General features: G+C 37.6%; 1 protein-coding gene across 2 annotated transcripts in view; it reads left to right on the forward strand.

Moving 5' to 3' along the window:
• Nucleotides 1–1,407, forward strand: part of MYBL1 (MYB proto-oncogene like 1) — a 37,440-nt gene extending 36,033 nt beyond the window's left edge. For both annotated transcript variants that reach the window (XM_044245518.1, XM_044245519.1), the window contains one exon: nt 748–1,407. In XM_044245518.1, coding sequence (XP_044101453.1) covers nt 748–876 — 129 coding nt within the window. In that variant the 3' untranslated portion in view covers nt 877–1,407. The remainder of the gene's footprint in view (nt 1–747) is intronic.
• Nucleotides 1,408–15,141: the final 13,734 nt, after the last annotated feature.

Genomic DNA, 15,141 nt, shown 5'->3' on the forward strand with positions numbered 1-15,141 from the left:
GCAGCACTAGCATTCCTGACATTTAAGCAGTCCTTGAAAACATCTTTGGCAATCAGATGTTGCCACCTCATCTTTGTCTTTAGCTGCTGCCCTTCAAAGAGCCATGTAGCACATTCTCTTAGTCCATTTTAAATGGTTTGATTTCCCAGTGTTCAACACAGAACTTTTCAGGAAAATATATTAGGTAGCAGGTCATATACCTATAATGTAGTAATCTTTATAATAAAGGAAGAAAACCAAGGAAGCAAACATAAACTTGATCTTGTATTATGAATATATTTCCTAATTTGCAAAACATAAAGCATTCTTGGCTCATTTTTTGACATTACATCCTCTCTTTAAATCCTTAGCAAAATTTTGAAGCAATAAAGACTTGACATTTCTTCCTGTGTTAAGACTGATTTGAATTGTGGGGGTTGTGGGTAGAGAATTTTTAATTGCCTCCACAGGTCTATGAACAGTGTAGGTAGTTAAAAAAGATGGACCTTTAAAAATAAAAATTATTTAATTAAAAAAAGAGAAAAAGATGGACTTAAAAAAATTGACCATAAATATTTCAGTATGTATTTTTAAAACATTGTTTAGTAAGAAATATCACAGTGCCATCATCAAAACTGTTTACAATGATTATTTATCATTAAATATCCATTTGGTTGAAATAATTGACTTAAAAGTGTAATGAATTATAAAGTGGAATGGATAGTTATTTTAGTAATCTTCACATCACTATCAATGTTTCCTTCATAGTCAAACTGTGAATGGGAAACAGTGGTTTATGGGAAGACGGAAGACCAACTTATCATGACTGAACAAGCAAGAAGATATTTGAGCACCTACACAGCTACCAGCAGTACTTCAAGAGCTCTCATACTGTAATTGTTATTAAAATTGATGAAATGCCCTACTTTTACTGTATTCTGTACTAAATTAGGTTGCAATGAAATTTTTGTCAATTAATTGTTTTTAAAGTTTTAATATAACCCTAAAACGGTTTGCATCTTTTTTCATATTGGGCAGGCACGATGCCCAGCCACTTAAGTAAGGGGTTGGTAATTTCATAGTTAATTTTTTAAGAGATGAGATTTTTAAAAATTGTTTCTAAAAGAACAAGATGGGAAAACCGTGTTAGAATGTTTTAAATATCCTGAAAGTAAATTCTCACATATTTTCTTCAGAAGATGTATGTTCCTACTCTCTTGATGCTGCAGTTTTGTTACGAATAGGTTATGAGTATGTGTGATTTCTGTAATTAGTCTATGTATGGGAAGCACACATGGTTTTATGAAGTACTTTTGCCTACGTGCTGACTGACTTAGGCTACTATTTACAAAGAAATACAGTGGAAAGAAATTGAAAAGAAGGAGAGAAAGTTGCACTACTAATTTTTGGTATTTTTCAAAAACTATAAAATTAACTACAGTGTTAAATGTATTTATTTGAGCATAGTACTAAAAACAAAAAGCATTGATAAAGGTTTTTTTCCTTATTAGTAAAGAGTCAGTATTTTCTTCATAAATCTCAGAAGAGCTGAGAGTTTTGTTGAATGTATTGTACAGTATGTAGGAGCAAGAAGACTTTGTAAATTGGAAAGTCTTTTTATAATTTATTTTCATTTTTAAAGCTTAAATGTAGATATTTATACCTATACAGGGTGTCTAGAAGCCAGTGTTGTTTCCTGTTATTTACAGCTAACATAAAGAACAATTTTGATGTTTAAGTATGAAATATGAAACAGTAGTAAGTTATAGCTGCAAAGAATACAGTATCTACACTGTATGTCACATCTACCTAAATATTGCACTATGCCCTTTAAATCATGTTGGTTATAAAGTAGTTCTAAAAAGTACTAAATAATAATTTAATATTTTCTTTTTAAATTATATGGGGGGGTCATATAAATTAATCTGGTGATTTGTATATGTGTTTGAAATTTTTGCATTTTGTTTAAACAAATAATATGGTACTTGGGTCCCTAAAAACAGTCTGCACTTAGAAGTTTATTGTATTTACTCAGTGTTTCAGAAGTAGAGAACATTATTTTTTATTTATAAAAATATTTTGTCCTTTTATAAATGTTTTGTGTTTCTCTACAGGTTACAACAGTTGCTTCAGTTGCCTGTTTTAGGTGTTTGCACTTATTTCTTTTTGAAAGAATGTCTTTATTTGCTTTTGTGTAGAGATTTTATGTACTTTTTTTTGAGACATATAATGGTGTGCTGTCAACTTAAACACTGACAGGCAAATAGAATTGTACACTGTAGTTGTAATTATTTATAATTGACACACTCTCTCCCTCTCCACTCCTGAAGTATGCTGCTATATAGAAAATAGCAGAATCGGCTTGCTGCTATGAGAGAAGGAAAGAGCCACCATGACTTGCACTGTGTGAAAAGGTAAAAAGCAAATGATGGCAAGTTCTCAAGTTAACTTAATGGAATCAACCATTACCAGGCAAATTCTTGCAAATGCCAAAATACTATGCCTTAAAACAAAGACAGCTTAAGATTTTCTGATGTTTTTACATTAATAGAAATGGTAATACTAAGTATTTTAATGCCTAGCTCTTGAACAGTAGACCTAAAAGGGTTTTAAGCTATTTAAATCCACTTGCTCATTTTTGCATATTATATGTAGTGAGAAGTGAAGAAAATGTATGGTACCAAGATTATGCCTTGTTGATAACAAATAGATGAGCCAATATGAATCTTCTTCGCGTGTTTGTTAAGTCTGTTAATTGCTTCCTAATTAGTGAACTTCTCACAGAAATATCACTTTATAAAACCAATGATTGTAGCAAAATCATACTGGATCATTTCAATTTCAGTTACTTTGAACTAATAGCACATAATGGTTTTTGTTTGTTTGTTTGTTTGTTTTAATGTAGCCCAAAGCCCTTAGCTGGTTTGGATGTACATAGTTTCCAGTCACCAAAGTATATCTTGGAAGAGCTATATTTTTTTAAAGCATAATTTTTCTGGAGCATTAAATTATCCCAAGTATAATATATTGCAGATAAGCCTGGGCTTATTGGACATAGTACATATTTGGGTTGGTATTGGTTGAATCCTTTAGTTAACTGCTTTGTTGCTTTTTGCAAGAAGATTTTTAACATGTCAGGCATCTTAAGTCACCTTTATACTGTTGTGTTCATTTGAATTTCTTTCAGTATGTTATAAAAATGCCAGACATACATGTAGCAGCCATACTTGCATGGAAACTGACTACACATATATAATACTGCATTTTGTTGTAAGGTTTTCACATTAATACAGCAATTACCCTGACTAAACTGAGTTTTTTGATGTATGGGAAAACTTTCCATTGTAAGAGAATCTTGCATACAATGTTGACTATTAACATCCATAATAAAGCATCTGTGTACAAGCTGACTTGGCATTCCTTGTTTCATTTTGGTTTTGATTTATGGTATTGATTGAACTATTAAGGACTTAACCCAACATTCTGTTCTTAAGCTTTTTTTTCCCCTTTAGTTCTACATATACAGGTGATTTTATCTGTTAACACAACCTGACCTCCTTATCAAGAAGTAGAAATACTTACACAGTCTCTTTCAGAGCCATATTTTCAACTGCTTTTAAATATTTCCATATGACTCTTCTTTCTTTAAAAAATGTATTTATTAATTATTGTTATTAACATAAAATGTATTATTTGCCCGAGGGGTACAGGTCTGTGAATTGTCAGGCTTACACACTTCGAAGCACTCACCATTTCACATACCTTCCCCAGTGTCCATAACCCAGTCACCCTCTCCATACCCCCCCTTACCCCGGCAACCCTCAGTTTGTTTCATGAGATTAAGTCTCTTATGGTTTGTCTCCTCCCGATCCCATCTTGTTTCATTTTTTCCTTCCCTACCCCCCCCAAGCCCCCCACTCTGCCTCTCAAATTCCTCATATCAGGGAGATCATATGATAATTGTCTTTCACTGATTGACTTATTTTGCTCAGCATAATACCCTCTAGTTCCATCCACGTCGTTGCAAATGGCAAGAGTTCATTTCTTTTGATGGCTGCATAGTATTCCATTATATATACATACCACATCTTTATCCATTCATCTGTTGATGGACATCTAGGTTCTTCCCATAGTAATTGCTGCTATAAACATTTGGGTGCACCTGCCCCTTCGGATCACTACATTTGTATCTTTAGAGTAAATACCCAGTAGTGTGATTGCTGGGTCATAGGGTAGCTCTATTTTCAACTTTTTGAGGAACCTTCATACTGTTTTTCAGAGTGGCTGCACTAGCTTGCATTTCCACCAGTGTAGGAGGATTCCCCTTTCTCCGCATCCTCTCCAACATCTGTCATTTCCTGACTTGTTAATTTTAGCCATTCTGACTGGTGTGAGGTATCTCATTGTGGTTTTGATTTGTATTTCCCTGATGCTGAGTGATGTGGAGCACTTTTTCATGTGTCTGTTGGCCATCTGGATATCTTCTTTGGAGAAATATCTGTTCATGTCTTCTGCCCATTTCTTGATTAGATTATTTGCTCTTTGAACAGGGGTTTATCAATCTTACTAATTCTTTCAAAGAACAAGCTCCTAGATTCGTTAATTTGTTCTACTGTTCTTTTGGTTTCTTTTTCATTGATTTCTGCTCTGATCTTTATGATTTCTCTTCTTCTGCTGGGTTTAGGCTTTCTTCACTGTTCTTTCTCCAGCTCCTTCAGGGGTAGGGTTAGGTGTGTACTTGAGACCTTTCTTGTTTCTTGAGAAAAGCTCGTATGGCTATACACTTTGCTCTCAGGACTGCCTTTGCTGTGTCCCACAGATTTTGAACAATTGTGTTTTTATTATCATTTGTTTCCATGAATTTTTTTTAAATATTCTATTTATTTATTTGACAGACAGAGATGACAAGTGGGCAGAGAGGCAGACGGGGTGGGGGGGAGCAGGCTCCCTGCTGAGCAGAGATCCCAATGCGGGGCTCGATCCCAGGACCCTGAGATCATGACCTGAGCTGAAGGCAGAGGCTTAACCCACTGAGCCACCCAGGTTCCCCCCCCACATGAATTTTTTTCAATTCTCTTTAATTTCCTGGTCGACCCATTCATTCTTTAGTAGGATGCTCTTTAGCCTCCATGTCTTTAGTGCTTTCCAACTTTCCTCTTGTAATTGAGTTCTAGCTTCAGAGCATTGTGGTCTGAAAATATGTGGGAAATGATCCCAATTTTTTGGTTACTAGTTGAGACCTGATTTGTGGCCCAGGATGTGATCTATTCTGGAGAACGTTCTATGTGCATTTGAGAAGAATGTGTATTCTGTTACTTTGGGATGGAATGTTCCAAATATAGCTGTGATGTCCATCTGGTCCAGTGTGTCATTTAAGGCCTTTATTTCCTTGTTGATCTTTTGCTTGGATGATCCATCCATTTTAGTGAGGGGGGTGTTAAAGTCCCCTACTATTATCGTATTATTGTCAATGTGTTTCTTTGGTTTTGTTATTAATTGGTTTATATAGTTGGCTGCTCCCATGTTAAGGGCATAGATATTTAAAATTGTTAGATTTTAAACAATCCTTCTTGTTTAGCCGACCCTTTGAGTATGATATAGTGTCCTTCCTCATCTCTTATTATAGTCTTTGGCTTAAAATCTAATTTATTTGACATAAGGATTGTCACCCCAGCTGTCTTTTGAGGTCCATTAACATGGTAAATTGTTTTCCACCCCCTCACTTTAAATCTGGAAGTGTCTTTGGGTCTAAAATGAGTTTCTTGTAGACAGCATATTAATGGGTTTTGGTTTTTTAGCCATTCTGATATCCTGTGTCTTTTGATTGGGGCATTTAGCCCATTTACATTTAGGGTAACTATTGAAAGATATGAATTTAGTGCCATTGTATTGACTGTAAGGTGACTGTTACTGTATACTGCCTCTGTTCTTTTCTGGTCTACTATTTTCAGGCTCTCTCTCTGCTCAGAGGAGCCCTTTCAATATTTCCTGTAGGGCTTGTTTGGTGTTTGCAAATTCTAGTTTTTGTTTGTTCTGGAAGTTTTTAATCTCTCTTTCTATTTTCAATGATAGTCTAGCTGGATATAGTATTGTAGCCTGCATGTTTTTTTTCATCAGGGTGTTACCTGCAAGGCCAAATGGTCACCCAGTCAGGTCTGTGCAGTATTATATTACCTCAGTGAATTCATCACCATTTAGATTTTACCTTTAGCTTTCTAGGCTTAGAAATCTGATAGATTAACTCACCAAAAATAAGTTTACCCTTCAGTAGAATGCTTATTTCAAATGTGCAAGACTGACACATGAAACTGAAATGTCGGTCTATGAATTTACAGTATGAAATACAACTGCTAAGAGGACGAGGTACATTCTCTTCTGTGAAAGCATAAGGAAACAGATATAAAAACCACATAGATTGATCACATCTCTTCTGTTCAAAGACCTTCTTTAGTTGTCTGTTGCCTAAATAAAAATAATTCTACTTCACTTCCTAACTTAGACCTGGTGACTTGGCTCTTCAAGAACACAGATGTGCAGGGCGCCTGGGTGGCTCAGTGGGTTAAGCTGCTGCCTTCGGCTCAGGTCATGATCTCGGGGTCCTGGGATCGAGTCCCGCATCGGGCTCTCTGCTCAGCGGGGAGCCTGCTTCCCTCTATCTCCCTCTCTGCCTGCCTTTCTGTCTGCTTGTGATCTCTCTCTCTGTCAAATAAATAAATAAAAAATCTTAAAAACAAAACAAAACACAGATGTGCATGCTTCTACCTCCGTGCCTGTGTTTGTAGTGTTTCCTCTGCATGATTGTTTTGCTTTTGTCTCAGCCTGTTAAAATTTTACTCATCCTTGATGGTACAGATCTGTGAATCATTGCCTGATTACCCTAGTGCTTCCATAAAACTTTCCCACTAGACTTGTTTTGAAGAGTGGGGACTGCTATTTATAGCTCCTTGTCTAGCATGGTGCTTAGAGAATCTCAGTACATACTAAAAGAATTTTTAAAAATTCATCGTGACTATGAGAATAATAATCATAATTTACACAACAGATTGATTAGAAATAGCTTTGGCTTCTTAGTTATCCATATGAAATGAGTTTTACCTTATAGTCAATAAACTATTACTGTGTTAAAGTCTTTCATCTCCTTTTTTAACCATGTAATTTCCTGCTTGATTTATGAAGCTATAGAGTGATAGACTTGCCAGCCAATCAGACCTTTAATCATATTGAAAAACAGATGGTAGTTTTTGAAGAGGTACTTAGCACTCTGTAAGAAGTGAAAATTTAATTAAGTAGTGTAAGGTAAAATGAATCAAGTGAAATTCCATTGGAAATTTATACTTTCCCCTTCCCTGGCTTTTTTTTTTTAATAATTAGCTACAGTCAATAATATGTGAAACATTATCAGTAGAAAACCAAGATAAAGTGTACCAGGAAAAAAATTACTCATGTCTGACATATGTTGTCAAGAGAATGTTTCTGAAAACTTTTTAATGTGTTGGCATCAGTATGTTTTTTAAAAGCTGTTGCATTTGAGTAAACTCAGTATTAAAAGCAGTGTACTATACTGCCCTTATTTCTGAAGGTCTCAGATCTGATGTGCTTATTCAAGCTCCAACTACAGAATGTGCTCGGTTTGAGTGGATTTTCCTGGCCAGCACAGGGAAAGAGGGAGGGAGATTGACTTTACTGTGATTTTACTACTGCAGTTTTGCTAACCGTACTTCAAGATTGGATAAAATTCTTTTTTTTAAATTAACATATAATGTATTATTAGCCCCAGGGGTACAGGTCTGTGAATCGCCAGGTTTACACACTTCACAGCACTCACCATAGCACATACCTTCCCCAATGTCTATAACCCAAACACCCTCTCCCTACCTCCCTCCTCCCCCGGCAACCCCCAGTTTGTTTTGTGAGATGATGAGTCTCTTTTATGGTTTGTCTCCCTCCCTAACATTGGATCAAATTCTGACATTATTTCCTAATCCCTAGTACAGTTAGCATTTATTTATTCATTCAACTAGCAACTGATACTTAACCAAGTGCTTACAGTACCTGGTGCTAAGTATTGAGGATACTGTGGTAAATAGGACATGACCCTTCCCTTAAGGAAGCTGATATTCTAGAAGGGGATATGATTAAGTATGTAACAGAAATAGCATCTATTTTCCTTTGGCCAAAAAATGAGATGGATCAAGTAACCAGGTTTCCTCGTATTGGTAGAAGCTCATTTGAGAATTTGGTCACTCCTAGATAGTGTGGATTTCTTTTCCCTGTTTACTATGAAGAAGCACCATCCAGGGGGCTTGTAGTTCATAGTCTAAAAGTCTGGGTACAGTGTAGCAGCTGGGGCCATGTGCCAGTCACAAGCATGTCATTTAATCCTCCTGACTACTCTATCAGGTAAACATTGGTATAATTCACTTTTTTGGATATGGACACAGACTTAGGTTAAGAGACTTGTCTAAATACACAGTATAATGTTGAGCTGGGATTCATTTAATCATCTGAGATTTGGATTGATTCTTTGAAATTAAGTATAAGGCACAGAGGAGTACAGAGTATATGATTTCATTTCTTTTTTTTTTAAGATTTTATTTATTTATTTGACAGAGAGAAATCACAAGTAGACGGAGAGGCAGGCAGAGAGAGAGAGAGAGGGAAGCAGGCTCCCTGCTGAGCAGAGAGCCCGATGCGGGACTCTATTCCAGGACCCTGAGATCATGACCTGAGCCGAAGGCAGCAGCTTAACCCACTGAGCCACCCAGGTGCCCCTATGATTTCATTTCTATAAAAGTACAAAACCAGGCAAAAATAGTGTATGCTATTAGAAGGTGGTGGTTGTGCTGGGTGGGAGGGTCGTCGAAAGGAGCCTTGAAGAAGGTGGCTTCTGGGATACTACAGTGCTTCATTTCTTGCCTTGGGTGCTAATTTTATGGATGTGTTTAGGTTCATGTAAATCCAAGCTCTCTTTGTGCACTCTCCTGTATGTATGTATGGTATGCTTCAAAAACAAATTTTCTAAAAATTAAGCTTAGATTGGATAGTAGAGGGAAATAAAAGTGCTCTGCCAGGTGAAAATGTAACAAATGTCCCTTGCAGGGTTCCACTCATATGCTTACAAGTCTGCAAGAACTATCCTTTCAGTTATGAGCTTCTCACTGTTCTTCTCCAGCATATGTTGAACCCATTTCTCCTGTTAAAGTAAATGTAAACAAGATTGCTATGGGAGGTAAGAGAGTAGTTTCTTGGGCTGTATGTGCCAAACATACTAAAGTTTTATATGTAAGAGCTTACTCCACTCCATCACACGGACTCTTAAGTCAAGCCAAACTCAACAGTCACAGTTTCCCCCATAAATATTCCACAATTACATTTCTCAGCTCTGCTCAGTCTCTTGCTTTCACTCCTACCCCACTGGAATATCTACATTCATCAAGTATCTAGTAAGCAAATATTCATCTATCTCATGGGGTCCACTAGTACTTTGCACCTTTACCAGCTGTATTTCTTTGTAGCACAATGTGTTACTGTCTTTTCAATGTGGTGTTCTCTTAATCGACATTCACTTAATTCACTCATCTGATTAACCCACATTCCTCATTCGCAAGTTCCCAAGTTTCCTGTCACCCAGGGCTAGTAGGCTAGTAGACTAATAGACTTTCTCTAGTTAGCAACACTTTTTGCTTAACAATGAGTGCAAATCATGATAGATGAGAGGGTTTCTACATTTTTTTTTAGGTTTACTGTATTTTACCAGGATGTCCAAAATACTATGTTAACATTTAATATATATTATCAATAAGGTATTTTTATATTCTTTCTACCCCTTTTCCCCCACCACATTCTAAGTCTTTGAAATCCAAAGTGCATTTTACACTTATAACACGTCTCAAGTTAGATGAGTCACATTTGAAGGGCTTGATAACCTCATGTAGCAAGTGGCTAGTGCACTGGGCAATATTTTTAATCTCTAATAATTTTAATCTTTAATTAAAACTAAGTTTAATTAAATTAATAATTTAATATTTTAATATTTTAAATCACTAGGAAATTACAGAGACAAAGTTTTGTAATTCAGAAGAAACGCTATCTATTTCAGGCCACAGACCAACTTAGTAAATTACAATTATTGGAATCTTTCATCCCCACTTCCCTTTTTTTTTTAATTTTTTTTAAAGATTTTATTTATTTATTTGACAGAGAGAGATCACAAGTAGGCAGAGAGGCAGGCAGAGAGAGAGAGAGAGGAGGAAGCAGGCTCCCTGCTGAGCAGAGAGCCCGATGTGGGACTCAATCCCAGGACCCTGAGATCATGACCTGAGCCGAAGGCAGAGGCTTTAACCCACTGAGCCACCCGGGCGCCCCCCGCCACTTCCCTTTTACCCTAAGTCTTTTGGAGTTCATTAATTTAATCCCAATTCTTCTCCTTGCTGAACTTGGGATCACACCTGTCACAAGCTTCCGTTTCTTCAGGAGTAAGATGGAGGTCTACCACATTGTTAATCTTCATATTATGGTCTCATTTTTTTTTTTTTTTAAGATTTTATTTGACAGAGAGAAGGAGAGATCACAAGCAGGGAAAGCAGCAGGCAGAGGGAGAAGCAGGCTCCCTGATGAGCAGGAAGCTCGATGTGGGTCTCCATACCAAGACCCCAGGATCATGATAGCTGAAGGCAGACGCTTAACAGACTGAGCCACGCAGGTGCCCCTATATTACTGTCCCTTTAAGTGGACTGTAAGTTCCCCAAGAGAATGTGTCCAGTGTTTAACACACCACCTGGATCTATGCAAAACACAAAGGATATAATAGCAAAACCAAGCAGCCCTGCTAATGCGCTTAAATTCTGAGAGGGGAGGTAGAACTTCAAATGCTATCAAGGAGAGAAATACAGTCCCATGAGAGGTTATGACAAAGGAAACTAATCTGTTTTCCTTAGGAGAAAGTTGTGTGTGAAGTGAGATCTAGCAGATGGAGAGGCAATGAGGTAACTAGGTAAGGAGAGTAAGGTCCTTGGAGGGAACAGTCATTCCATATTCAAAAACCCCAAAGCCAGAGTGAAGGGGTGAGATTGGTGGAGGACCGTGCAACAAGGCCCCTGAAGAAACAGGCAAGCCCTGGTAGACCATGTCTTCCCTGGGAAACAGTCTGATGGAGATGAACATGCAGGATTGTGTAACATGTTAGAGCTCTTGTAATCAACACCTGAGGAAGAGAAAGGAGCAGGATTGGGCAGACAGAGAAGTTGGCCACAATGCTGACTCAGTGAAGAACTTGGCTAACTCCATGGGGAGCTCTGAGGCTCAGGTGGCCCTTGAAGATGTCCCAAGTCAGGCGAGGAGACCTGGGTTTCTTATTGGAAGTGGGTCACTCCAGGAGGGGGGCCTGCCACTGAGTGAGGACTCTCCTCAGAGAGCAACTCATTGACTTCAGTTTCTTTTGTAGAGTAAGAAGCAGGGTCATCTTCTGAGAAAGACAGGAGGAACTGATATTGTGAGAGGCACTATCAAGAGATCGGAAGACAGTGAAGAATTTTTAAATGATTGTTGAGGAAAACAAGGAAGGAATTTGATCAGGGAAACACAGGAGAACTGCCAAGGAACATTGAGGACTCGTTTTGGCAAGCATGAGTTCAGGCCCTCTGCTAGGTGCATCATGATGTTTGGTGTTAATTTAGCCTCACTTTTTCCCTCAGCTGGAGAGTATGACCAGAGGCGGGGACCCTGCACTGATACATAGTGGTACACATCTGTCTCACCCTTGGCATCCATTGCTGGGGCTGGATGACCCAGGGCTGCAGCAGAAGAAGCAGACAGCATTTCCATTTGCCAAATGGACAGGGGGAAAGGACTGAGGAGCAAAGGAATGTGGAATATTATCAAGAAAGGTGGTTCATGGAATAAGGCAGGATCATCTCAACTGGAGGTCCCTTTGCCTCTTCTGAATTTCCATTGTACTTTATGTCATTTGTCGTCATCATTACTTCTGTCCTTAGAGTTTTTTGGGTATGCCTTGGCTCCTCTCTAGATTTGTGGCCCTTTGAAGAGCTCCAGCTCCGAGTGGGCCCTCAACAAATATTTTCTAAATGTTCTAGAGTGTTGTCTTCTGGTGTTTGGCTCATCTGCAGTGACTTGATTTATAGCTTAGCCAAGAATATGTTAGTGGTGAAGGAAGGGAGCCTGGATACACACCTTAGGTCCCTCGTTCCTTCATTCACTCAGCCAGTACTGATCATGTCCGACCGTAAACTAGTAAGGATAAACCAGAGTGGGTTCTAATCATGGGATTTAATGTTTAGTGGTATAGGAAAGAGGAAAAATTCTTCCTCTACCTTTCAAGGTCTTCCAGCTGGAATAAGAATTAAATTTACGCAAGACAGATTAATGGGGAAAAAACCCCAAAGTTTTATTATGTGTGCACTGAGGCCCAATAATGAAATCTGAGACCTAAAGAAATGAAAATGAAAATGAAAATCTGAGATCCGAAGAAATCTATAAATAGATTTATAAAAAAGGAAGTTTTTATAAATTTTAGACAAAGAGACAATAAATCTGTGAGGAAATGACAGGATAAAGAAAACAGGTGTTTGGGAACTTTAATTGGTAGGGAATTCTAAGCAGAATTAAAGCTGAGGTAGTTGATTAGAAACAAACAAACAAACAAACAAAAAACAAACAGATTTGTTTCCATAGCTTCCTTGGCTTTGTGAAGTCCCTGTCTCTGATGATAAAGATGTCTTTTTACTTTTTAGTACAGGAAACGTAGTTTTCATATGGAAGATTTGTTTCCTGCTGTTAGGAGGACAGAGGAGGGGCTGAGTGTTCTTTCATTAGTTTTTTCTTAAGTAACTTTTAATAAGAATAATCAAGATGTCAAAGGGGCACATTTTATGGTGTCCTGCCATTGGCCCCTATGGTGCGGAAAGAGACACACACTAAACAAATAACCACCCTTATGAATATATAACTACAAACCAACCACAATAGGCATTCTGAAGGAAAGGAATACAGTGTTTTATGAAGGTCTATAACAAAGGGCTCCAGCTAGTTGGGCAGTTGGACAGGAAAGGGTTTTCTCGGGAAATGGTGCTTGACTAGACTCCTCAGCTGTAGACAGGGTCAAGAGGAAGAGAGTGAAAATATAAGAATATGAACAGAATGAGGATAAAATTATTTATTGGTTGGCTTTGGCTATCCATGCTCTACACAGCCTTTCAAGAAGACAGGCTTTCTTGGCTTCTACTGTATCTGCTGAAACATGCATTCCAACATAAGTGGCCACAGCTGGAGGGGGCAAAGTTGCATTTCTGGACTTAACCTCTGTGTCTTTCAAGGTTTCAAGAGGACACAAGAACTATGGCACCACTTTGGGGAGTGTTGGAAGAAGGAATGCCGGCTCTTAGGACAAACCCTTTGATCTGGTCCTCACTGCCCACCTATAGCTACTTCTGGCAGAATCTTTCTTTACAAATGTGTATAATCTGTTTGTATGGACTCTAGAAAAATCAAACTCAACACATACAATTAGGACCTTATCAGTTATTGTAATTATCAGTATTGTAATTGTGCTTACTATGAAGTCCTACAGGTCTCTGGAGTTTATTGAAATAGTATTTTTAAAAAACTTTAAATAACTTAAAGGCATATCAAGGAAGTTACTGGGAAAATTCTTTAAAAACAATGCAATAATAAAGGGTCTACTGGATTTTTGTTAGGTAGTTTTTTAACTTCAAGTTTGGTTGATTGGTTTCTTATCACCCAGTTAGCTCTTGCCCATAATTTTGTCATTTCAGCTCAAGGACTATCAACTCATCCTATTCAAGTCACTGTGCTCAATTATTTTGGATCATAGAAGTTTGAAAGAGAAAGATCTTAGATATCTCTATGAAAAATGAAATTATTACACTGCACTCTTTTCTATTAGTTTCCTATTGCTGCTCTAATGAATGACCACCATTTAGTGGCTTAAAAAAACACATCTTTATTATCTTATAGTTTGAAAGTCAGAAATTTGACAGGAGAATCCATTTCCTTGCATGATCTCAACCCCTAGAGGCTGGCTGTGTTTCAGGTGTCATGGTCCCTTCCTCCATCTTCAAAGCCAGAACACTTGGTGGCGTCTTCCTCATGACAAATCCCTCTGATGTTCCTCTTTCTAGTCAAATCTCCCTCTGTCTCCTTTGTGATTACACTAGGTCCATGTGGAAAATCCAGGCTAATCTCCCCATGTCATGACGCTTAATTTAATCATATCTGCCAACTCCTTTTTAGCATGTAAGATAACATGCTTAGGAGTTTTGGGAATTCACACATTGACATTTTTGGAGGTCATTATTCAGCCTCCCATATTAGGCTACCATTGCAGTGTTTAGCAGAGGTTTGTTCCTGGGCAAATTTTCATTAATGGGCTCAACATAACATGCTCAGAAATTGTAGTCAATGAAAAGAAGCTGTCCAGAAATCCCCTTATAAGGTGGACTTTATCTTAAATACTCCTTTTCCCCCCCTCTTACATTATTTTAGTTTTATTCTCATTTTTCACTAACTTTTTTTAAAGCATGGAATAGGGTTTCTCTACTATTCATTTATCCAGTAAATATATACTCATGTATGTGTATGTGGGAAGCGTTATTCCCAGGCGTGGGATTGGGCACACCTTTCTTATTAGGAATCACCATCTATCAAGCTACACTGATGTTAACAGATAAAAGCCAAATCAGCTCAGCCTAATGTTTGAAGACTATAGGAGCCAAAATTCAAGATATAGAGAAGAAACCTGTGTTGAAGCTTTGGGGAGAATAATAGTAGGAATTAGTACAAACTTCTCATGCCTTTGGGTTGGAATGTAAACAGGTGGGCCAAGTTTCTTGAAAGTGGTGGAAGAATGAAGCTTACCATAGAAACAAAAGTTGATTAAGCAGACATATTTTTTCCCATTTTTATAAATTTAATTTAAAATTTGAGGTCAATTATAGCTCTTAAAGAATGCAAAATTACTAGACATTTACTTTCAGTATTTAAGGAAATCTCCTTATAAGTATTCAATTATGTGTGTGTGTGCGTGTGTGTGTATATTTTTATTTTATTTTATTATTATTTTTTAGGTAGGCTTACCAGTCAGCATAGAGCCCAATGCGAGGCTTGAACTCATGACCCCAAGATCAA

This window comes from Neovison vison, chromosome 4 (assembly GCF_020171115.1).
Source record: "Neovison vison isolate M4711 chromosome 4, ASM_NN_V1, whole genome shotgun sequence".
In the NCBI taxonomy this organism is placed as follows: domain Eukaryota; kingdom Metazoa; phylum Chordata; class Mammalia; order Carnivora; family Mustelidae; genus Neogale; species Neogale vison.